General features: G+C 40.3%; 1 protein-coding gene across 1 annotated transcript in view; it reads right to left on the minus strand.

Annotated features, from left to right (window-relative positions):
* Positions 1-15,771: 15,771 nt before the first annotated feature.
* The window catches only part of LOC138979553 (uncharacterized), a 45,868-nt gene continuing 36,327 nt past the window's right edge, over positions 15,772-25,312 (minus strand). The window contains exons 4-5 of the mRNA XM_070352267.1: positions 22,668-23,026; positions 15,772-16,985 (exon numbers count right to left, since the gene is read on the minus strand). Of these exons, the coding sequence (XP_070208368.1) occupies positions 16,303-16,985; positions 22,668-23,026 (1,042 nt within the window). The 3' untranslated portion in view covers positions 15,772-16,302. The remainder of the gene's footprint in view (positions 16,986-22,667; positions 23,027-25,312) is intronic.

Genomic DNA, 25,312 nt, shown 5'->3' on the forward strand with positions numbered 1-25,312 from the left:
CTCTCTCTTTCTTAGTCTCTCTCTCTCTTTCTTAGTCTCTCTCTCTCTCTTTCTTAGTCTCTCTCTCTCTTTCTTAGTCTCTCTCTCTCTCTCTCTCTCTTTCTTAGTCTCTCAGTCTCTCTCAGTCTCTCCCCCCCCTCTCCCTCCCCCTCTCCCTCCCCCTCTCCCTCCCCCTCTCCCTCCCCTGCAAGAGGTCGGTGAAGGGAGAAACTCGATGCAACCACTGAAGTAGCGCTGTGGGTTTCCCTGAACCCACCCCGTCGTTAGAGAAATAAACGGTAAAAACCCTCTTTCAAATGTATGGGTTCAGACAAACCCGCATCGTCGTTAGAGGAATAAACGGTAAAAACCCTCTTTCAAATGTATGGGTTCAGACAAACCCGCATCGTCGTTAGAGGAATAAACGGTAAAAACCCTCTTTCAAATGTATGGGTTCAGACAAACCCGCATCGTCGGGAGTGTGTAGTCAAAAGCGGCATCCGGCAAAGGTTAACCGTTTGGATTATCTGAATATCGGAGAATACATAAACACCCCCTTCACCCCCTTAGATCATCGGTGACCTAAATGTGGTGGAGCGCATGCGGGTGTTGGAAATTAGAAGCGAGAGAGGGAGAAAATACACAAACAATAAAAATTCGATTCGTTGATGACACAACCATTTGTCGAGGATAGCGTAGGCACCCGGTCTGCTCCCCGCCTAAAAAAGGCCAGTGCCGTTCCGTCTTCGAGGGACTGCGTGGGTTTCATTTCGGAGTTTTCCTTCTCCTAGACGAGTTTCCTTCCATGGATGATGAGCCTCCTCTACCCTCGTTTTGAATTCAGAGTGGTCTTCTCTTAGGATAGCTGCCTGCCAGGGTTGACGAGCCTATCCTGCCCGGCTATTTGACCCATAGCTGGAGGTTGGTTCGTGGGCACCTGGGCGTTTCCACACACCGGTGGGCCCGCATGCCGCACGTCTAGGGGCCAACCTCCTCCGAGTCCTTGTAGTCTAGCCTGGGGCCTTGCGGTACCCAGTTTACGCCTGTCGCCGCGATGGAGGCACTACATAGGGCTTGTTGTGGAGAGGTTATTGTACTGGCAGGAGAGACTGACGCATTCTGCTCTCTTTTCGCATTGTCCTAAAAAGGACAGACGGTGCTAGCCAGCGGTGAGGGCTGAAAGCGAGAAGTGACAAGCACAAGACACTTCGCCAACACACTAGACACGTCACACAACCGTTTGGCAGGCTAAAAGTTCGATGAATGCATTGAATAATGTTCTCTGTCCTCTTTTATTGCATAACACTCATTCACACAATCACCAAGCATTTACAATAAAAGTTAAAAATAGGTTCGTCAGACTAATGCTACTTTTCCAATACACACTTTCAACACTTAGTCTGAAAAAGGTGGAAACACATACTCCGCACTCAAATCAAAAGTAGCTTGATTCAAATCTCTACTACAAAAACAGTTATGTTGCCACAACACTATAAAGTCACTAGTGTGTGCTCTACCAACACACAACACGCTCTAGAAAAACCCACGGTAATGAACACGACAATAAACACGCTATCCCACCAAGAGTCCGCTCGGCTGGTCTACATCATCTCTGTACACGAAACAAAACTCCCTGGTTCACAACAGCATTCAAAATCCAGGAAATACAGCCATCACACACTCCATCACCCGATCAGTCCAGTTGGTACACACCAACACACACTGTTTCACTTCACAAATGCACAAAATCCACAATGCATAATTCATACAAATTCCGGCAAAGCTTGACATGCTTTTCTCTGCCAGTACCAGGTCACAAGTGCGCGTTTGTTTCAACGTTGGGCGAGTTCATTTCAACTTTTACTCATTTTAGTCGGGAAAAGGGGAAGGGGGGAGAGGGCCCTATATGACGCTGCTTGATTATGCGTCACCAACCCAAACATTCTTTTATCAATACGATCTAAACTAATTTAACTTATTAAGAACAAAACTAAACATTCCCCATTCAGGAATATTCAAACAAATGCATAGTCTGTGTGTTTCATCCAAATCGAACACGCAGACGTAACCAATAGACACAAGCTGACACCCCTGCCTTTGAAATGACGAAACCCTGAAACCTACGTCATACCTATGATAACAGCCTACGACGCAATACAGGCGCTAGAAATAATAATTCTATTGACACAGTCACACAATGTCAATACAGATTTCTCTCACTCACCACATAAAGAAAGCAGTTACAGCTCCCTAAACAGCAAAGCTTTCGTGCCACTCACAATTTCGGAGGGGTAATTTGAAACACATTTTGTAGAAAAGGTAAATGTCCGATCATTATACCTAGAGACTCGAAACTGTGTAGAATGGTCGTGGATGAACTGAAGTGTATGCACACCTATGAGCATATTTGCAAAACTCAAATGACTGAAAAAATAAACCCTTCGTTGTACAGTTACACTTTCGCAATGCCACGCACAATTCATTAATGACAGGAACGCATTCATCCATTTGAAATGCCCTCATCCTGCTTTTAATTGCTATATTGTCTGATGTTGATTCAGGTATACTAAGTCATTCAAATTATCCCAAGGTTAAAAATCTTGAGGGCTGAAATTGGGTTAGTTCGGCTACTGCTGAATTTCAAACCTCATACTGTTGAGTCGATCCCCGAATTTGGCAACCGTTTTTGAAAATGCACAAAAGTCAGACCATTTGAGCTATAAATGTGTCAATTTGAAGAAGGGTCATGCATAGGCTGACATGTATGTACCCCATGTATCAAGTGAATCAGTCTACAGATGTAGAAGTTATTAACAATGTTGAGGCCGAGAAGAAAAAAAATGCGGACGATAAAAAGGACGTCATTGAGATCTAGATCTATGTACAGGTACAGGTACCAAGGCTCATATTGGGACTGGGTGGCCGAGTGGTAACGCCCTTGCGCTCGGAAGCGAGAGGTTGCGAGTTCGACCCTGGGTCAGGGCGTTAGCAATTTTCTCCCCCCCCTTTCCTAACCTAGGTGGTGGGTTCAAGTGCTAGTCTTTCGGATGAGACGAAAAACCGAGGTCCCTTCGTGTACACTACATTGGGGTGTGCACGTTAAAGATCCCACGATTGACAAAAGGGTCTTTCCTGGCAAAATTGTATAGGCATAGATAAAAATGTCCACCAAAATACCCGTGTGACTTGGAATAATAGGCCGTGAAAAGTAGGATATGCGCCGAAATGGCTGCGATCTGCTGGCCGATGTGAATGCGTGATGTATTGTGTAAAAAATTCCATCTCACACGGCATAAATAAATCCCTGCGCCTTGAATATGTGCGCGATATAAATTGCATAAAATAAAAAGATAAAAATTAAAAAATAAAAATACCTGCGCTTAGAACTGTACCCACGGAATACGCGCGATATAAGCCTCATATTGATTGATTGATTTATATTTTATTCGTTTCGTGATGGAGCTAGAAAAACTAGCCTCAACGATCGCGTTGCTTTCCTTAACGGAAAGGAGGATTATCATTTCTCTCTCTGTACATTTTTCCTTTCGCTGTTTGGATCCATGTTGTCGTCTGCTTTTCGTCTGCTTTCAACCGGATGTTGTGACTTTCAACCGGACGTGACGCAACTAATCTTATACGCAACTAAACAATATCGCTTTGCTGCTCTTAGCAAAGAGCGACTCCTAAGATGGATCATGAAACGAGTCGTTCCTAACTTTCGTCCAGCTCTTAGATAAGAGCTCTTAAGGCCCTATTCCTTGGAACGCCAAAGAGCGCTTTTATGAAACTGGCCCCAATAGATTACTCCAGCGGAATTCGTAAGTTGTGTCCGCGGAAATCCGCGGATTCGCGGAAAAGTCCCACCCCTGAATTTCACAAGGCACATTGAGTCAGACTGTGTGAAGTTCATGCGATACAGTATCAGATAGTAGACATGTACATTAATATTCAAAGCAAAAGGTATGTATTTTGTTTTTACCTGATTAAAAGTTCAACCTGACAAATCATTTCCGAATATGTTTTATAGTTTTTGCTTGTTACTGAAGAATGTTTAAAAAATAATTTAGTATTATTGAAAAAACAAATTATTCTTGGGCCTGTTGATCCAAATTCATGGGGTGACTGTGAGTTAAATATTTTTTATTTACTTGTTGTTTCTTTTTATATTGGTTTGGGAAACAGCTACCAGCTTGTTTATGGCTATGTGAGACAAAGTTGCATACACAATTTTCTGATCAACCTTGATTTTGTTCATGCAATTTTCTGAATTTTGATTTTGACCCCAACCTTGTTTTTTAGTTTGTTAAACATATCTTTGAAATCCTGCGAAAGACACTCTACTGCTTTTTGTGGGCAGATGCAAACTAAAATGTGAAAAAAAACCGCCAACTTACTTAAACATGGTGGTCAATCAGTGTAAAATTGTCAACACTATATATTCCCTCTAGCATGTTTTTGTTGTTGCGACATTAATATCGTGAAATAATCATAAAACTAAAAATATCACATAAAACCTCGTTAAGTTTGCTTTCAAAGTGTGTATGATTCAGAATTACTAGTCACTGTGTGTTGAGCTGGGACACCTAAGAACAAGGTTGGGGTCAAAATCAAAATTCAGAAAATTGTCACAGTACTATCCCCTCTCTTTTTAGGTCACTGAATTAATTATTAAATTTACATAGACAAACTTAAAAACTCAATATCTTCAACAACAACAACAGCCCGAAAATCAATGTGGCTATGAATTTCATCGCAATTGAATACACTGAAGAGCACAAGTCAACGAAAATTACGAGAAACAGTGATCAAAATGGTGCATATTCCAAGGAAGTTGAGGGCAGGAGCTACCATAAAAGACACCGGATTTTCTCTTCAAGTCATTTGACCACAACATTAATGAAACAGAACATTCTGAGTTTGTGTTAAAATTGTGTGTGTATTTGCTTCAATGTACGTAGAATGATACTATATGGTCCCACATTTTTTTCTCTTAGATTCTTTCTTTACTTTATTTGGTGTTTAACGTCGTTTTCAACCACGAAGGTTATATCGCGACGGGTTCACTAAGATTGACTTTAGTACAAATTATTAAATGAAAAATAAGCAAAGCGTTGAATCAAAACATGTTAACTCACGGATGACATATTAATTTCGACACTATTCATCAGAATGATTTGAACTTTTGCAGAAAGGTTTTAGACATCCTGATAGATGTTTTGTTCAAGAGGATAATCTCTAAGAAAAAAAGTTAAAGAGATACACATTTTCCAGTTTTCATAAATTTAGTACCCACAAAGTCAACATTTGTATCACTTTAATTTTTTTTCTTAGAGCTAATCCTCTCGAACAAAACATCTATCAGAATAGCGAGTTTTAGAAAGCACAGAAACCTGGTTCGTAGTCTTTCTTCGTGGGAAAACCCCCTGTCTACGTCATCACTTTTGCGCTTCCGGACGGTCACGACCTCCTCATTTGCATTACGTCCGATTCTTCGTTGCGCGAACTTGCGGTATTTTCATCATTTTGACGAATCGTGATTCGCAGGTATGTTTCTGGTATTTGTTGCATGTATTGGGTCAATTGCTGTTAACGTAAGCTTGAATAAATGTTTTGACTGTATTCTCACACCATTTTGTTCTGTCGATTCGCTAAAATAGGTGTACTTTGCTCTTCAAAAAGGGTGCTGTTTTGGTCTGCTTTTGCGCTCAGAATTAAAAATGGCGGACGAGTTGTTGTTTCGATTGAGATTTTCAACATAAGTTTTGCATTATTTCTAGGTTTCAGGTGACTACCCTGGGCATGGTAAAGATGTAAAATCACTTTAATGGTGTATCCTTATGAATGCGCACGAACACTATCCAATGTTTTAGCCATTGGTTTGGATGAGCACGACAAACAGTTCGTCTGCTGCTAAAGGTGCTACCGCCTCAGAACCGCAGGCGCGAAGAAAAGTTCGCAGGGATTTCCCGATTGCATAACCGGAAACGAAAGGGATCGCTACGAACTAAGTTTCGTTGGTCAATCTAAAGCTCGCTTAATGTCTAAAAACATTTCTGCAAAAGTTCAAATCATTCCCATGAATGGTTTTGAAATGATCTTGTCATCCGTGTTTTGATTCATCGCTTTGCTTATTTTTCATTTAATAATTTTTACTAAGTTGAAAAACAAACAAAATCCGATACAAGGACAGCACAATAATACCCATTTTCGCTTATAAAAGCTTCATTAGGAAACAGACAAAAACAAAGGACAACAAAAAGCTTTTTAGTTTTTTTTGTTTTTGTTTTTTTTAACATTTTATTTCCTTTATATACACATAAACACAGCATAACATACATCATACACCGAGTTTATCAACAAAGCGCATACACACGTACATACCTAGACAAGACACAGACATAGACAGTAGGGTGGGTTGTTGAAAAGACAGGGGATATGGAAGGGGGGGGGAACTGAGGTTGTGGGGGGGGGGGGGGGGGTAACTGAGGTTGGGGGAGGGGAGGGGGGTAGGTGGGGACGGTGGTCACAATTTAGCCTCCAAGTATACATGGGGTTTAATTATCGGCATAAAAGTAGTGTATAACCTGTTTTGAGTAAATGGGTCAGGGGGTATCACATTCTTAATGTTCATACGAAATCAATCAATACAATTATCCTATAGCATCAATGAAAAAAGTGTCTATATAAACACCACTCTTTTTCAAATTTACCATAATAATTATTTACACTAGCATTATACTTTTCGATCAAAAACCTTTGTTTAACAATTTTCACAAAAAACATTTAGTGTTGGGACTGTCTTATTTAATTTGGCTCCAAATATACTTTGTTTGGCAAGGAGAATAAACAAATCAAAAACAGCATCCGTATGAAAGTTGTCTAAATACCCTAAAATGACAAGCTCTTTTGACAAATTCAAATTACTGCAATGTGTAAAATTTTGACATAACCATTCTGTGAAATCAGACCAAAAAAGCTTAAAGGCCAACATCCAAAAGAATTTTTCTCCTGGAGCGACCTAAACTTGAACCCGTCGCTCTTCTTGCATGTCTGTTTACTTCGTGTTGCACGCAAAAATTGCGCGACTTCCTTGCCGCGTGGATTGACGAAGCTGTTTTATTCTCGTGACTGAAAACACTGCAGTGCGTGCAGTTTTATTCTGTGGGTTCGACAGATCGGTCCAGTAGTTTGGTCTCAATTGCTCTACACACACGCGCACACACACACACACACACACACACATACACATACTGGCACACACACACACACTCACACACACACACAGGCACACACTAGCACACACACACACACACACACATACACACACACCCGCTCGGCTTTTTGTCCCCTCTGCCTCACTGATTTGGTTTTGTGTTTATTTCGTAATTATTTTGTAAGTAAATAGTGAACATTGCTTCAATGCCGAAGCAAAAAACATCATTATTGGTTGTAATTTGCTACCAATTTTAAAACCCGAATATCGTATTACATAGTAATTTTGACAGCAGTTCAAAATAATGCGTACATTTACCAGTTCCATTCAGCAGACTTTCAGGTCTTTGTGACTGATTTCTGGCCAGGAATTCATCACGCTTTCTGTTGTTCATTCGTTTCCTGTGACATTGATCAGCAAACCAGCAAAGTGTGTGTGTGTGTGTGTGTGTGTGTGTGTGTGTGTGTGTGTGTGTGCCTTTGGTTATATCGGTTTTTGTTGTTGTTGATGAGTACGTAACAAAATGTAGTCAGTATAATTATATACGTTTGCACCATACCTCATCTCCCGTGAAATATCAACAGAGTTCGAAGTTTCAGTTTGTCAATCTGTATAGTATGATTTGTTTTCAAATACGTTTTGTCTTTCTTTCCTTGTCCTGGTTTGTTTACACTGAGATCATCGTCATTATATTTAGTCAAGTTTTGACTAAATATTTTAACATCGAGGGGGAATCGAAACGAGGGTCGTGGTGTATGTGTGTGTGTGTGTGTGTATGTGTGTGTGTATGTGTGTGTGTGTGTGTGTGTGCGTGCGTGTAGAGCGATTCAGACCAAACTACTGGACCGATCTTTATGAAATTTGACATGAGAGTTCCTGGGATTGATATCCCCATACGTTTTTTTCATTTTTTTGATAAATGTCTTTGATGACGTCATATCCGGCTTTTCGTGAAAGTTGAGGCGGCACTGTCACGCTCTCATTTTCCAACCAAATTGGTTGAAATTTTAGTCAAGTAATCTTCGACGAAGCCCGGGGTTCGGTATTGCATTTCAGCTTGGTGGCTTAAAAATTAATTAATGACTTTGGTCATTAAAAATCTGAAAATTGTAAAAAAAAAATAAAAATTTATAAAACGATCCAAATTTACGTTTATCTTATTCTCCATCATTTGCTGATTCAAAAAACATATAAATATGTTATATTTGGATTAAAAACAAGCTCTGAAAATTAAATATATAAAAATTATTATCAAAATTTTTTTTCGAAATCAATTTTAAAACACTTTCATCTTATTCCTTGTCGGTTCCTGATTCCAAAAATATATAGATATGATATGTTTGGATTAAAAACACGCTCAGAAAGTTAAAACGAAGAGAGGTACAGAAAAGCGTGCTATGCAGCATAGCGTAACCACTACCCCGCTCGCGCGCTCTTCTTGTCAATTTCACTGCCTATGCCGTGAGCGGTGGACCACGAGTATACGGTCTTGCTGCGTTGCATTGCGTTCAGTTTCATTCTGTGAGTTCGACAGCTACTTGACTAAATATTGTATTTTCGCCTTACGCGACTTGTTTAATCTCGGAAGATCTAACTAGTGTTCTGAGCATCGCCTAAGTAGACATCAACAAGCATGTACATACTTGAATGATCTTGCCGTTGTCTATCTTTTGCGATATCATGTCCATTTGTGAAAAAAACATGAAAAAGTATCCAAATAATTATTTGACAAACGGAATGCCATACATTTCCACATCGCAACATTATTGAATATTTGTACCAGTTTCAATTTGTCTGATAGATGTTGAATGACACAGAAATAAAACGATTTCTTCGTGAACTTCAATTTAATATATCAGGTGTACGATACATCTACACAGTTGTGTGTGTGTGTGTGTGTGTGTGTGTGTGTGTGTGTGTGTGTGTGTGTGTGTGTGTGTGTGTGTGTGTGTGTGTGTTCTTGAACATAACTACACCCATGTGTTTATGAGTTACATAATTATATATATGCGTTCAGTCAGTCTGCATGTTTCCTTTCACAAAATAAGACACAACATCAAAAATGAATACAGATTTGATCTGCAAGGAGGAAATATCAAACCAACCCACACCCCAAACCTAAAGCAGCTCATGACAAACTTTTGGTACACACTTTGCAAAATAATACTCTAATTTCTAACCAGCTGCATTACACGCTGCCAACAGAGAGAGAACAAGTCGCGTAAGGCGAAATTACAACATTTAGTTAATCTGTCGAACCCACAGAATACAAGAAACTAAGTCCATCTCACGATGAACACGAGCCGAAATCATATGCACTCGACTTGTGAAATAGAAAGAAATCAAATACGACGAAGAGAAGAAAAAGTTTGAAAGTACCATTGAACTTCCATGTCGGCGTGTGGCTGAGCTTAAAATAGGAATGTTGTTGCAATCTGTTAGGCACTTTCCCTTTTGACAGGTAGTTTTTGCATGTACAGCAAAACACGGCCTTTTTTACAAATCCTAAAGACTGTCGGAAACTTCGCATGCTCTCTTGTGAACGCCATGTGAAACATTGATTCTGAAACAAAAATCTATGGCATGAATGACAATGGAAAGACGGTCTCTCTCTGATTCCAAGTTCATAATGACAGTTATAAAGTGCTGAATTTAAAAAATCTGTAGATGAAGTAAAATCATTTGAATGTTGGCTTGTTGAAACTTCATAACAAACAGCCACCTCGTCTATATCATTATCTGAAAGAATGCCAACTTCCTTTGGAACACCAACATTTGTATGGAAAACTTCTGTTTCTGTCATCTTTGATTTCATTTGACAACTTGGACTGATGGCATCTTCCAGAGATATATCCATTACTTTCAACTTGCGCCTCTTTGTATTCCTGTAAGCCTGCCACTTATTTATAAAAAGAAACGTTTGATACTTTTACCAAACAGTTAGTATAATGCACGATTTACCTGTATTCGTCTTTAAATTCTGCAAGACTGAAGCGAAAGAGGTCTGTCTCAGTTTTGTCGTCAGTTTGTTGTGTACATTAGGGAGATTTAATAAACGAAAGGTTGGGACGTTTCGTTTTGAAGTTGTGGTAAACGTCATCATTTCGGGGGTCTCTCGCTGGAAAGGTGAAGGTCAACTGAAACGGAACGTGGAACGTCAAAACGCAGTCACGTTTTCCACCCCCAAAAAACGAACAATATTTCGTCAACTTTTGTGAGTATTTTTGCACACTAACAGTTTTATTTGTTGGCCATTTTATGCATTGCTAGATTCATCAACCCTTTCACAGTCTTTCAGCGCTGAGAATGTGTTCATTGGAGGTAGACAACTGTTGTGAACTGAAATATTTTGAAGGGTGCTGATCCTGGTACATTTATCCAACTTCATGGTGAGAAAGCAAATGGCGAAGCAGAAGTAGGTCATCGCATCGAATTTTTATTCTGGCTTCGTATGTAATTTTGTATAAACAAAGTCTGTGTGATTTATTTGGACTGAAAATAATCAAAGTATGCCCGATTCTGGACCACCTCCTAGGGTTTTTTTTCCCATTCTGATCGAGGACAGACGTGATAATTTCACTTGAAGATTTATCGCCCTTCCTTCATTCCGAAACGAAACGTGAATACATCTAAATCTTGTCTGCGGCCTATGCCGTCTCGTTTCACGTTCCGTTTCGCGGGGTGACTCATTCACCAAACGAAACGAGCTGCAAAACGAAACGTGCTGTCTTTTGAATCTCCCTATTGACACACGCACAACGAACAACACATGCACAGGCCCGGGGGAAGCTCTCCTTTCTTATGTCCGACGATAGACGTATACATGTAGTTTACATGTTTATTAGTCATCTATTTGATAGATTACGTGTATGATATGACGGAGAGTCGCATCGGTTTGATGCCGTGAACCCAACCGTGGCTGTGGCTGTCGTTTGAAGTAGCCTACTTCTTTATAAAGATTCATTTACATTCTACTTCTGACCAAGGCATGTTTGGTACCTACTGAATCCTTGTTGCGTGTAGTTTTACGTGGCACGTTGCCCAAAGTTGTATTCTTGAGGAGCATAAAATAAAACGTGTTACAAAGTTATCTCAAAACTCTGCAGTGACTGCTCGCGCAGCAGGTCAGCTAATTATAGCACGCAGCCTCCACAGACAGCTTTCGAGCCGAGACCATATGAGTCGCCGCTCCTGCTCACTCGTCAAAAACTGCACGCACTGCAGTGTTTTCAGTCACGAGAATAAAATAGCTTCGTCAATCCACGCGGCAAGGAAGTCGCTCGATTTTTGCGTGCAGCACGAAGTAAACAGACATGCAAGAATAGCGACGGGTTCAAGTTTAGGTCGCTCCAGGAGAAAAATTCTTTTGGATGTTGGCCTTTAACTCTTGTGCACTCCCAAAACAAATGTTCTAAGGTTTCCTCTTCCTGTGTACAAAAGCTACATAGTGATGTGCCAGAAATTTTCATCAAAAATAACAGGCGTTGAGTGGGAAAAATTCTATATAGTATTCTATATTGGAACCACCTTAGGTATGTGTCTTGTGTAGTTCGCCTTATTGTCAGAAATACCTTTCCAACATTTACATCAAAATTCAATAAATTAGCCCATTTTTCCATGCACTGTAGATTGCCATCATTTTTCACAAGATGGGTATATATGTTTTCCTCAACCTTTAGCTATTTGTTTCCATACAACAGCATCACCAATATGAAAAACATTGTTTAAAACTGCGTCTAACTTTAGTCTTTTATGAAAATTCTTAACTGAGCGCATAACGCCCTCGAAAAAAACAAAATTCAGTTGTAAATTTGGATGTTTCAATTTAAAATCGTTATATGACAAAAAACCCTCGGCTCTCATCAAGTGACCGACTGTAATAATGCCGTTTTCCATCCAATTCCTGTTAAAAATAACCTTTTTATCTATGCAAATATGTACATTATAATACAGACGCTCTGAAGCAAAATCACTCAAGGAGATGGGGACACATTTGCATGCAAAATGTTTGTAATGTTTGAAAACATCTCTCCAGAAAGGATTCTGAACTCTTTGCATCAATATGTTTCCAAACTCACCTCCTCTCTTGTGAATGTTATGTACAAGTGGACACAGAGCTTTCAGAAGTTTAGTTACTTTTCCTTCACTACAAAGGACTCGCTGTAACCATGATATCTTCAGAGCTGACAAAAAGCATTTCAAATCCACCATTTTAAGCCCACCCTCTTCAAACGACTGATATGCTGTTGTTCTCTTTATTCTATCTTTCTTACCATTCCATAGAAATGAAAAAAATAACCTATTCAAATCAAACAAAAACTTATCATCAGGGTCTGGTAAACTCATAAACAGATGAGTTAACTTAGACAGCGCCAAACTCTTAATAACTGTTATTTTTCCAAAGGGTGTTAAATTTCTTCTGGACCAGGACCTGAACAAATTCTCAATTTCTACCAATTTATGTTCATAATTAAGGGGTATAATGTCATCTAAGTTGACTGAAAAAACAATGCCAAGAACTTTAAATGTTACAGGGTTCCAACTGAGCATAAGTTCCGGCATAAATTTAATATTACAATTTGTATGTGAGCCTATCCAGACTGCCGTAGTTTTCTCATAGTTCATTTTCAGACCGGATATAGAGGCAAATTGCTTCAAAACGTTCATACATGCACAAAATGATTGTTTTGAACCATCCAGAAACAGGGCGGTGTCATCTGCAAACTGGGATATTAATATTTCATCATCTGCCACCTTTATACCTTTTATCTCTGTACTCTGGCGGATCATAATGGACAGAAATTCGGCACATATTAGATATAAATAAGGTGACAATGGATCTCCTTGTTTGGTACCTCTTTGTACATCAAACCAACTGGAATATTTACCATTCACAGAAACACATGATCTAATATTATTATAAAAAGTGAAAATCCATCTTTTAATGTCATCACCGAAGTTGAATTTGCACAAACATTTATCAATGAAGGACCAAGAAACGCTGTCGAAAGCTTTTTCAAAGTCAATGCACATTAAGAGGCCACGTATGTTATGCTTATTCACATAAAATAGAGTATCATATAATAACCTTATGTTTTGGCCAATGTACCTTCCTTTAATAAAGCCTGTCTGATCTTCATGGATCAAGTTTGGTAACACAGACTTTAACCGTTCAGCAATACAGGATGAAGCAATCTTATAAACTACATTCAACAGTGTAATGGGTCGCCAATTTTTCAAAAAGCTTTTATCCTTTCCATCCTTTGGTATACAGGTAATAACTCCCTGTCTCTGGGTGATAGACATCTCTCCCTTTTCAAAGCTACAATTCAGGGATCTCAAGAGAAAGGAACAGAGATCTTTAAAAAAGAACTTAAAAAACTCAGCTGTATACCCATCTGAACCAGGGCTTTTGTCGTTATTTAACCGTTTAATAACTGCCATCATTTCTTGCATGGTAATTTTCCCTTCCAAACAATCTCTTTCTTCATTGGAAAGTGCTGGGTGTTCTAAGTTTTCATCAATCGATTCATTTACCAAATGTGTGTCTCTTGTGTACCCATTTTCGCTTATAAAAGCTTCATTAGGAAACAGACAAAAACAAAGGACAACAAAAAACTTTTTAGTTTTTGTTTTTTTAACTTTGTTCATCTCACCACATGCACAGTCACTCTGTTATTTAGGTTTTAATTTTTACTAAGTCAATCTAAAAGCAATTTTTTGATGGATAATATTCTATTACTCCACATACATTGAAGCAAAAGCACTCCGAATTTTAACACAAACAGTTCTGTATCATGAATGTTGTGGTCAAATGACTAAAAGAGAAAAACGGTGTATTTTAAGGTAGCTCCTGCCCTTAATACAATTTTGGGTACAATGACAGACGTCTTCAAGTAATATAAATTGAAACATTCTAAAAAAAATAAAAATAACAGACAACTGACTTATTATTTTGATATTATGTACCAAAGGCATGATTATATGAACCATACCAATGTTCACACCGTTTTTAAATGTGTCTGGTGAGTTATGTGCCTATAACAGCACACCTTTTGCACTCCTTTGGATCCCAGAAAATTGTTAATCATTACACATAATTACTTAAACGTTGGGTTTCACACGGAGGAAGGTATGTTAAAGATGTAAGCATCATGTTATTTGAAATGCAGGCCTGATTCATGTATACTGAAGTCCACATTAGGTGGACACAAAATCAGAGCATGGTCTGCATGTCATTGGAAAGAACAGTCAAATTTGCATCTAAAACAGTCAGTTTCATTCACATATCTTGTCTAACATTGACGCTATGGCATACTGAGTGGTGTGTGTCTTAATCCTCTAAGTAGGCATATGTGTTAATCCTCTCAGGAGGCATAAAAGGCAGTTTTTGAAGCCGTTTTAGCGGGTAATGAGACCCCCAAAACAGTACATTTCAGCAACTCCTTCACGCATTGCCTTCAAACTTTTGGTGACTCGTGCTTACACATGTCATGAATTACAACAAAATGTTAAGTCATTTGAGACGTAAGTGCTGCTGTTATGCGACGTGTCAGAAAGAGTTTAAAAAATAAAGATGTACCCTCTCCAAAGAAACAGAAGACAAACATTAGCAGGCATTAAAAAAAGTTAAAGCTTCATATTACACTGAAATTTAATACATAATCAACCACGCCTGCTCACAGCCCACTTGTTTAAACGCACACAAGGATTCTTGGGAAATGCTCTTTCAAGAGCCCTGCTCAGTTCAATGTTCAGCCGTGAGCTTGGTGTGGGCTATTTTCGCTCAGCGCTTTGAAAATAGTCCACTTCTTAAAGATTACTTTCGCTTTGAAATCCTCATACCATCCATGTTTGATAAAATATGTACATGAAATGTGAGCGTTTGGCTTATCTGTTATTTGTGTTGAAGATAGCAACAATTTAAATTTGTTTGTACCGACTATGTTAAGGACTCTTTTTCTGACATGACAAATAAAAGCAGACCTAATCTCTCAAATGACTTTATGTACTTAACAACATGTCTTAGCATAAATTACCGGACGTTTGAAGGCAATGCATTGAGAAATTTATTAAATGTGCTGGGTTTGTTCTGATTATCCACTAAAATGCTCCCAGAAACCGCCTTCAGAGGAATTACACACAATTCATCATGCCATAACGTCATTGTTAGACAAGATATGTAAACAGAACTGACTGTGTTGGATGCATATTTATTTGTTCTTTCTACTAACATGCACAACAGGTTTCCTTTCAGCAGTTTTAATTTTATGTCGATTTTAACGCGCGAACCTTGATTTTGCGATTTTGATTTGGGGGGATGGTAAATAAGATAGGAGAATGAATGGCCTTTTCAGTCTTATAATTGGTTTTACAATAAATGGCCTCACGTCACTAATATTGACAAAACCACTGTATACTTCTGTGTCTGCAGACAGTTTCCTGGCTTTTGGTACCAGCTGATGCTGGTTTCTGGAACGCCTAGCATAATCAATGTAAATGCTAAAAAAATTCCTTCAACCATTTTAGAAATAAACTTCGCGTTTTTTGTGCAAGGGAGGTTACACAGTGGCTACATACATTGTTATGACCAAAACAAGATACTCATCATAAGAGTATACACCATCAGAAATCAGTGTGCAATTGTAAATGCTAGATCATAATCAGTGTTGGTAGTACATGTATACCCCTCTGCCAGTGTCAGCATCAGTATGGGCAGCAGACCCCTCTGCGTGTGTCATTATCGGTGTTGGTAGTAAATTCCTGTCTCAGCGAGTGTCAACATTGGTGTTGGTAGTAGGCCCCTCAGCTAGCGTCAGCATCAGTGTCTGCAATCCACGGTTTATCACCTAAATTGTCGTATAGTTTCTTAGCAGTCAACTTTTGTTACCACACACACACACGAACAGACGTACAGCGATTGTCAATCCAAGGACCACGTTTTACAAACGCGAGTCAAGAAGCAGCGTCTCGGTTCATTACTTGAGTGTGTTTTCAGTTGTGTCATAGGCATCACTTTTGTCAATGACGTTGGTATTTGCACACATCTATGATGCTTGAGCATTCACTAGTTTGACGGTTACTTCGTTTGTTTTTCTTCATTTCCCCTTCTACATTTTCCACTCCTGACATCCTGTTTTTTGTGAAGTTGATTCAGGTCGTAGACCTATATTTGGACAAGACACAGATTTTGATCGTGGGTTTTTTTTCTCTGTTTCCCTGGCTTGCAAACGCCGGTACCCGATTACACGGTTGCTTCGATTTTTGTTTTCACCTCTGAGAAAGGTGTCAACTTTACCAACGGTCTTGGGCACAATGTGTGAGGCGCTGGTTTGGCTGTGTGGTTTCGCCACTTGTTTTGTGCTTGTCGTTGAATCTCGCTCGGTAGAAGCAGGCACCGTCACCATTATAAGCTGGGTGGTACAGCGTGATACTGCCACTAACATTTCACTGGACTCAATGGCGATATGAGAGCTACGTTCATCGGCACTAAGAAAACGTCCTTGTAGCGTGACAACGATCTTTCGCTCTAATCCCGTAACATCAACCCCGTGTGCCACGACAATCCTGTCTGACTTGGCCAGTGCAACGTCTTCCATCTCTCGTTCCCATCTCTTCCTGTCTTGGCCACGGATTTGCCTCGCCAGCACGACAATAGGCAGGTTTGCAGCGCGAAGACCCAGTACAGCGCCGCTAGCGGGTGACCTTAGATTACCTGCATCATCTTTCACATCGTCCTGTAGTTCTGAGCTCCTGGTCAAAATAAACACGTCTCGGTATCTCAGATCAGTCCCTGTACACAAAGAAAACATAAATTCCCTGTTGACATTTTCAAGAAAATACATATTCCCTTATATATTCAGGTGACATATGCATTTACTAACACTGCAACATAAACGGTGCGCCAAAAATTGCAAAGAAAAGCAAATGCTTATTCGACTCACCTTCGCTATGAGTAATTTGAACCAAGAGACATTGAACAAAGTGAGAACTGTTATACTTTTTGACCCGAACTCTTCCCTATAGTGTGACCTGGAAATGTTACCAGGACCAGCCAGTCTAGTCATAATTATGCAGAAGTCCTCAAACCCTAAAACTGTCGGAAGTTTCAAAGATCAAAAACGTTTAAGGAAATTATACGGTTTCATTTTTGTTCACAAAACTCGACACCACTGTGATCTTGAAACTTGATGCAGGTTAAGTACACTTTTGTTTTACAAATAAAGCTGAATAAGATTTAATTGTTCCTGCTTTACCCAAACTTGCTGAACCCACTGTGACCTTGAAATTTAGCATGAGTTTAAAGTGTTGTTTTTGAATGATATTACAGTTTTCTATTATCGTTATATTATTTGATATTCTTTGGGCAATTTAAAGAATTAAAGGCCCACTCCGCCGCACAGGAGGTCTACGCAGATCACTTGAATGGCTATTTAGCACGTGTAAACCACGCATCAGTTCTCGTGGTTTATACAACCCCTGAGCCATCGGGGCCCCGTGTAACCCACTTTATTCACACATGACCTATTGAGTCCTCTCCGGTTTCAAAGCGACTTAGGTACCATAGCATGTCATTGTGTACCTTTGAATCTCAAATACAACAAATGACTGATAGTAACGGAGTGGCGGTTGACTTCAAAGAAACTGTAGCGATTTGCGGAAACACTGTCAGATGGGCAATGGTAAAATGCAACTCATGCGATGTATGATAGAAGCCCTGTCAAGGCAGTATATTTTTTATGCGCGCAATATTCAATCTACCAGACACAACAAAAACAGTATCAAATGTTCGAAATCTCAGTTGACTATATATCATCGCAAAAAGGGAAAAGTTGCATGGTTTACCTACTTCCCCGTCTTCAAATGAAAAAAGCTGCATCTTACACGCACCAGTCAACTCATACACCCACCTCGCTTGACACCGCCCTGATATGGCCCTTCGTGGTCGGCTGGGCGTTAAGCAAACACACAAACAAACAAGGAACTTAGTCGATAAATATCGACAGGGGGCCGACAAATGGTTTAAATGGGAAATGTGTGTATATGGGTGTGGGTTTGAAACAAACAAACAAACCAACCCATGTGAACCCCGGGCCGCAGGCCTTCGATGTAGTGATTGAAAAAAAAGGATGTTCTCAAATGGTTCAATTCTCATTTGGTCTGATTCTCAAATGGTACCGGTATACTCCCCCCCCCCCCCTGGCCGCAGGCCTAGGAGTAAAATTTTTATAGACACTGACCTTCTTCCCAGGGGTCATTGACCCAGTTTTAGCTATGAGAGGTGGTTCGCCCAGAGGCTGTAGAGTATACTGGGGCGGTCTCTTTGATGTCTTGAGAGGAAACTTGGCCAGGGTAGTACATGCACCAGAACTGGTGGACACCAAGGACAAACATGAAATCGAAGCAGTTTGCTTTCAGAGAGAACGGTCGTCAGCAACTCAAACTTCTCTGTTTTCTTTTTTTTTTTAAATCTGACTTTCTTTGTGGCCCCCTGACTCCGCCCCCTCCCTCTGTAAGGACCCTCCTCCACAAGGACCGATTTTTGTCAACATTTTAAAGGTCGCTAGAGAGGGGTTCCACTGTATGACCTAACCGCTACTGGCAGACGGCCTCAATCTTCACGCGCAAAGACGAGATTAATAGGTGCTCGGTTTTGGTATTTTGAATTACATTACATTAAACCTTTGTTGGGTTTCATGGTCATGGCAACAGCCATAATAATATTACATGATGTATAATATCATATTTCAGCATATGTGAATTACATGTCATCATACTAAACTGTCATACATTTTTATTCCTACATTATTCTGATTGATCACAACCAAACCTACTATCATTGGACACATCCAAATGCAAGCGCCTGTTCTTGACAATTTCTCTCTGATCTAAATATAAAATCAGTGCAATTTCCTGGGTCGGGCTTTGCCACAGACACTCACGGTTTGGCCTGTAGGTAAAATGTACAATGTATTTTCTGATTTGTGCACAAAAGCTTTTTTTCTTTTTTCTTTTTTTTAACATAACAATGTTTAATGTCACTGTATGTTTAAAAGACCATGGTCATATTTGTAAAAAAAATGTTAAATTAGAAAATAAATAACATTTTGGTTCATGATTTTTCCTACACCTGTGCTAAAAATAAGAAATAAAAATGTCGGGTATATAAGTCACTCAAATACAGCTAGGTATGAATGGCTCGGTTTGAGTTTGTTGCAGTTGACCCTGCACAATGCGACATATCATGTTTTTGTTGAACAATTTTGACGTCACCCCTCCCATAGGGTGACGTATTTCACAACTTCCTGTGTTACACAAACTCTGTGATGACCAATTTTGACGTCACCCCTCCCATAGGGTGACGGATTTCACAACTTTCTACAGATGAACAATTTTGACGTCACCCCTCCCATAGGGTGACGGATGTCACAACTTCCTGTGTACACAAACTGATGACGTATTTCACAACAAAATGGCGCTGCCCATGGTCAACCTCGAAACTATCCGTATAGAATGGGGGCGTCCTCGCCCCCATAATAACCTCGCTTGACCTACATCCTCCCGCTCCCTTCTTTGAAAACTTCGAATTGCACTGACTTTGTCTTGATGATTTAAGAATTCTTTCGTGTTTAAACAATTGTCTCACAAGCTGTCAATATGCTCTCTAGATTTTAAAAGTTAGGTCTGGCGCCATAACAGGGCGTCCGATTGATACCAAACCGTCCACGCAACATAAATTCTTTGAAAAATGCTCACTCTCTATGCCTATGGAAAGCACATAGGGCGTTCCCAAGCGGTAAGCAAAAGGGTGTGTGTACTGTATCTAATAATAATAATAATAATAATAATAATAATAATAATAAGAAGAAGAAGAAGAAGAAGAACATTTATATAGCGCTAAATCAAAAACTTTCGTTAAAAAGGCTTGCTCTAAGCGCTTGACATCTAAACTAAAAACGTCATTCACACTCTTTACAATGATGTACAAGAACTTCATGTCACACTCTTTCATTCAGTATAGCACCATTCACACAGTTGTTATTCTGTACAAGACAATAAGTTAGTCTTTCATTTAGAATGTTCACAAGATGAAAACAAGAGAAAACCAGACTGATTAAAACAACTGCTTAGTGCTAACAAAAGCATGAATCTTAATGATAACGTAATACATGTTTAACTGTTAAGACCATAAAAAAAAAATAATAAAAAAAAAAAAAAAATGGTTTACGGGAGGGAGAGTGGGCCTTTAAAGAAATAGTGGGAAATTTGTTATGTTTTTAGATAAAAAATTAAGTAGATGTGCAACGCCAAGGCACTGCATACCCCAGCGAAAGACAAACCTCTCTCTCTCTCTCTCTCAAACACACACACGAACACACACACACACACACACACACACACACACACACACACACACACACATACCCCAAGTTACACACGTACACACATACACACTCACTCACACGCACTCACTCACTCTCTCACACACACTTCATACACACAAAACACACCCCCATACGCACATATAGACAGACGGACATATACACACCTTTAATTTACAAACAAACACACATACACACACACATACACTTACGCACACGCACAAACACACACCCACCCACCCACTCTCTCTCTCTCTTTCTCTCTTATACAAACAGACACACATTCACACACACACACACACACAGACAGACAGACAGACAGACACACACACACACACACACACACACATCAATCAATCAATCAATGAGTCTTATATCGCGCATATTCCGTGGGTACAGTTCTAGGCGCTCTGCAGTGATGCCGTGTGAGATGAAATTTTATACGGCCAGTAGATTGCAGCCATTTCGGCGCATATTTACCTTTCACGGCCTATTATTCCAAGTCACACGGGTATAGGTAGACAATTATTAACTGTGCCTAAGCAATTTTGCCAGGAAAGACCCTTTTGTCAATCGTGGGATCTTTAACGTGCACACCCAATGTAGTGTACACGGGGGGAGGTTCGGACACCGAAGAGAGTCTGCACACAAAGTTGACTCTGTGAAATAAATTTCCGCCGAACCTGGGATCGAACTCACGCTGACAGCGGCCAACTGAATACAAATCCAGCCCGCTACCAACTGAGCTATATCCCCGTACGCACACACCCACAGACACACACACACACACACACAACCATACACACAAACTCATGCACACACACATTCACACACACACACACACACACAAACACACTCTTTCTCCCTCTCTCTGTATTTCTTACACACTCACACACACACATACACACGCACACGCACACGCACACACACACACACGCACACGCACACACACACACATACACACACACCCCAAGTTACACACACACACATACTCACTAACACGCACTCACTCACTCTCACAAAAAACTTCATACACACAAAACACACACCCATACGCACATAAGTATGGACATACCCACCTTTACAAACAAACACACATATACGCACACACATACACTTATGCCCACACACACACTTACACACACACACGAGTACAGACTCATGCACGCGTGCGCGCACACACACACACACACACACACACACACAAATACACACACACCACACACATATGAGTGCAGACTCATGCACGCGTGCGCACACACACACACACACACACACGCACACACACACAAATACACACACACACACACACACATGTGCACAAAATGAACACAAACACACACACTGCGCGAGAGAGAAAGACTACAGGGAGACATGACGTCATGATGCATTAATTGACGTCAAAGACTTTCGACCGTGACGTATTCTTCTTACGCGAGCTTTATCCATAGACTTGGAAACTACGGAATTTCTACCCGTCCAAAGCGGCCTGGGGTGGCGTTTGCTGAAAAAATGGGGGCGACTATTGCACCCACCGTATTTTTGTTAGTATGGTCCCAATTTTTGGTGAACTTCCATCTCCAACTGTAGCACGTAGCCGGGCACAAAGAATCCTTCTTTATCATGTATTATTCGGTATGCACATTTCTCAAATCGATTACAGTATAGCGTTCACGGGATACCTCCAGCTTCGCTGGGATAACGTTCATGAAAAGAAATAACAATTTGAAGGTGTTTTTCTTTTTTTTTTTTTTTTGCTTTGTTTTTGAATGTCAAATGTAATACCCAGTTTGCAAGTCCTCATATGTGACCCTCCACCACAGAATGAGTCGCATGTCACCTTTGCATGATTTTCATATTTTTACTTTTTCCTAAAGAGTTTTTTATGCTCTATCCAGTGGTGAAAACCGTTTTAGAAAAAAGCAAAAACTGTTTGAGTTATAAGCCTGTGACTAAGGTGACCCTCACACTGTTACCAGACACTCTCCGGACTTGTATCAAGCCTAGCGCAGAACCGCGCGAGGTGACATGCGACTCATTTCGTGGTGGAGGGTCACATATTTCAGAAAACCCCGTCCCAAATAACAAGTTACCTTTGGTTCCCACACCCAGTGAGCGCAGCTCAGCGGCCACATCACATCCGCACTGCGGGCATTCAACTGGCCACTGGCCGACGTGACCTTTGCCATGGTGACTCAAGCATATCACGCTCGGTCCATCTGCAGGTGATGGAATGGCATTGTCACTGTATTTGTGGACGTCAAACCTGGAAATAGCTGGTTGTAGTTGTCTAATCACCACAGGGGCGCAGCGAAGGGGCGTTGTGAAAACCTCTGTCCGCAGTTGTTTGGGTATGCCTTCGTAAAGTACGCAGACTGCCCACAAGTGCAGCTGAGGCACCGCGTCTATGAGCTGTGTCACCAGGTCGTTATGAAGTTGACCTTGCTGTGTACTGCGGCATACAAAAGAAACATACATTAATTATATGCTGGGTTTACTGGGACGTTTTCTTCACATGTTGGTATCATACATTTATTTGTCTTAAGTGTATCGCATTTCTGTATTTAATGACTTACCTGTGTAAGTGAATCAAAGCATATAGCAGTGTTCATTAGAATAGATGTCCGTTGTCAAACAAAGATTCAAGAATTCAATTTGTTTTGTAAATCCATTTTTATAAAGAGGAGTATAATTATGAGAGAGAGAGAGAGAGAGAGAGAGAGAGAGAGAGAGAGAGAGAGAGAGAGAGAGAGAGAGAGAGAGAGTAGATTATTGAAGTAGCTGAATAAGTCAATATAGCTGTTCTGATAGACACGTGGAGGAATTCGGGGCGTGTGATTGGATGGTCTCACACATCCTTATTCTGATCATCAAAGGATAACGCTACGGAAGTTCGTAATTTTTTGCCGATATCCAAAAGGATATCATTTAGGTCACCGTACCTACGTTAGCAAGATGGCGTCAGCTTCCAATCAGAGTTAGCTTAGGCAACGAAGGATTTGGGACGTCGTCAGATAGTCATATTACAGAAGGAAATGTACAGCGGTTGAACGTACGCATTTTGGCTCGATTTTATAGACGGAGAGGCTTGAAGAGAATAATAACAACAAATCCCACACCCGAAATCAGACTGGAATGGTCGTAATAACGCACAATGTATTGTTTTCTGTTGTTTGTAACCGGATGACGGCATCGCTCATGGGGCAGGCAACTCCCGTGAATCCTTCACCAGAGTGAAGTCCTTTTTGTTGTCATTAGTTACATGCCCGATTGCACAACGTGATCAGCGAAAGCAGACGCAAGAGAGCAAACTAAATCCTGCACTTTTGTAATTAGTTCGCGTACCCAAAAACCTAACCGGTCGCAATAATGAATCAGTTATTACAGATGCCGTGAGCCGCCTGCTTCATGTCGTACGAACGGACATGCAACTAACGAAAACAAAAGGGGCTTCACTCTGGTGAAGTTGCGGGAGTTGCCTACTCATGCGCGATGGCGTCATCCGGTTGCAGGCAACAGAAAACAATAATTGTGTGTTATAACGACCATTCCAATCTGATTTTGGGTGTGGAATTTGTTATTATTATTCTCTTCAAGCCTCTCCGTCTATAACATCGAGCCAAAATGCGTACGTTCAACCGCTGCAGGGGAAAGGCTCCTACTATGGACCACCTCCTGTTCTTACAAACTAACGGCGCTAGAGCGCTCAAAACAATTTCATTCGCTGTATTCACCCTCTCTGAATAACTTGCACATGTCAAAACAGTTGCAGAAACAGAAATCTCAAAACCGTTAGGCTTTTTCTCTTTTTTTCACTTTTGGCAGCGTTCACTCTAAATTTGCCGCCTAAAACGGACTCGTTTCTGTCCACAGGCAAAGCTTTTATCACACAGAAAAATTGCAATATATGACAGCTCAGACCGTATTTTGTTACATTTAAGCAGTGTTGACCCCGAGTTTCTACTGCAAACAAAACATAATAGCAAAATCTCAAAGTATGTGTGAGTCCCCTAATATAGACCACCTTCAACAAATCGAAGAAAATAAAAGCTAAAGGCTATGTTCATTAATTCATTAAGAAGTTTGCTGAAAATAACCTAGAACTAGCCCTCGAGATAACAAAAATATAAAACAAATAGTCTTCTTTTCGTGGAAGTTGATAATTTCACTTATTTTCACCCTGTTTTTGATAAACTTCTTTAGTTTCCTGGGCCCGTATGCTAATGGGGGAAGTACGCGACAACTCCCGAAGTTTTGAGTGACATCGGATCTTGCCTCACTTTCGTATGTATGGGCCGGAAAAGGGGCTTACTTCGAAGCAAAGCGAGAAAGTAACTGAGGGTAGTTTGCGACTATTCCCAAAGTTTTGAGCGACATCGGAAATACATCCTCACTTTCGCATGCATGGGACGAAAAAAGAGCTTACTTTGGAAGCAAACTAGGAAGTAAGTGAGGGTAACTGTACTACAGCGAGACCCAGGAGTACAAACCTACTTCCAAAGTTTCTCAGTGCAAAAGGGCAGGGCTTTTCTTCGGTTTTTCATATCAAACCGAGCTAACGCAAATGAAAGTCCCAAACAGAGAAAATAGAAGGAAAAGTCGTATCTCGTGCGTGCATTTCGTGCAAATTTCCCTGAATACAAACCAGCCAGCTTTGACTTTTGTTCGTTCTGGGTCACTGGCCACCACTCTTTCATCCCCTCGTATACGAGGGGGTGTTTCTATGTAAATGGGCGTC

This window comes from Littorina saxatilis, linkage group LG11 (genome assembly GCF_037325665.1).
Source record: "Littorina saxatilis isolate snail1 linkage group LG11, US_GU_Lsax_2.0, whole genome shotgun sequence".
NCBI lineage: Eukaryota > Metazoa > Mollusca > Gastropoda > Littorinimorpha > Littorinidae > Littorina > Littorina saxatilis.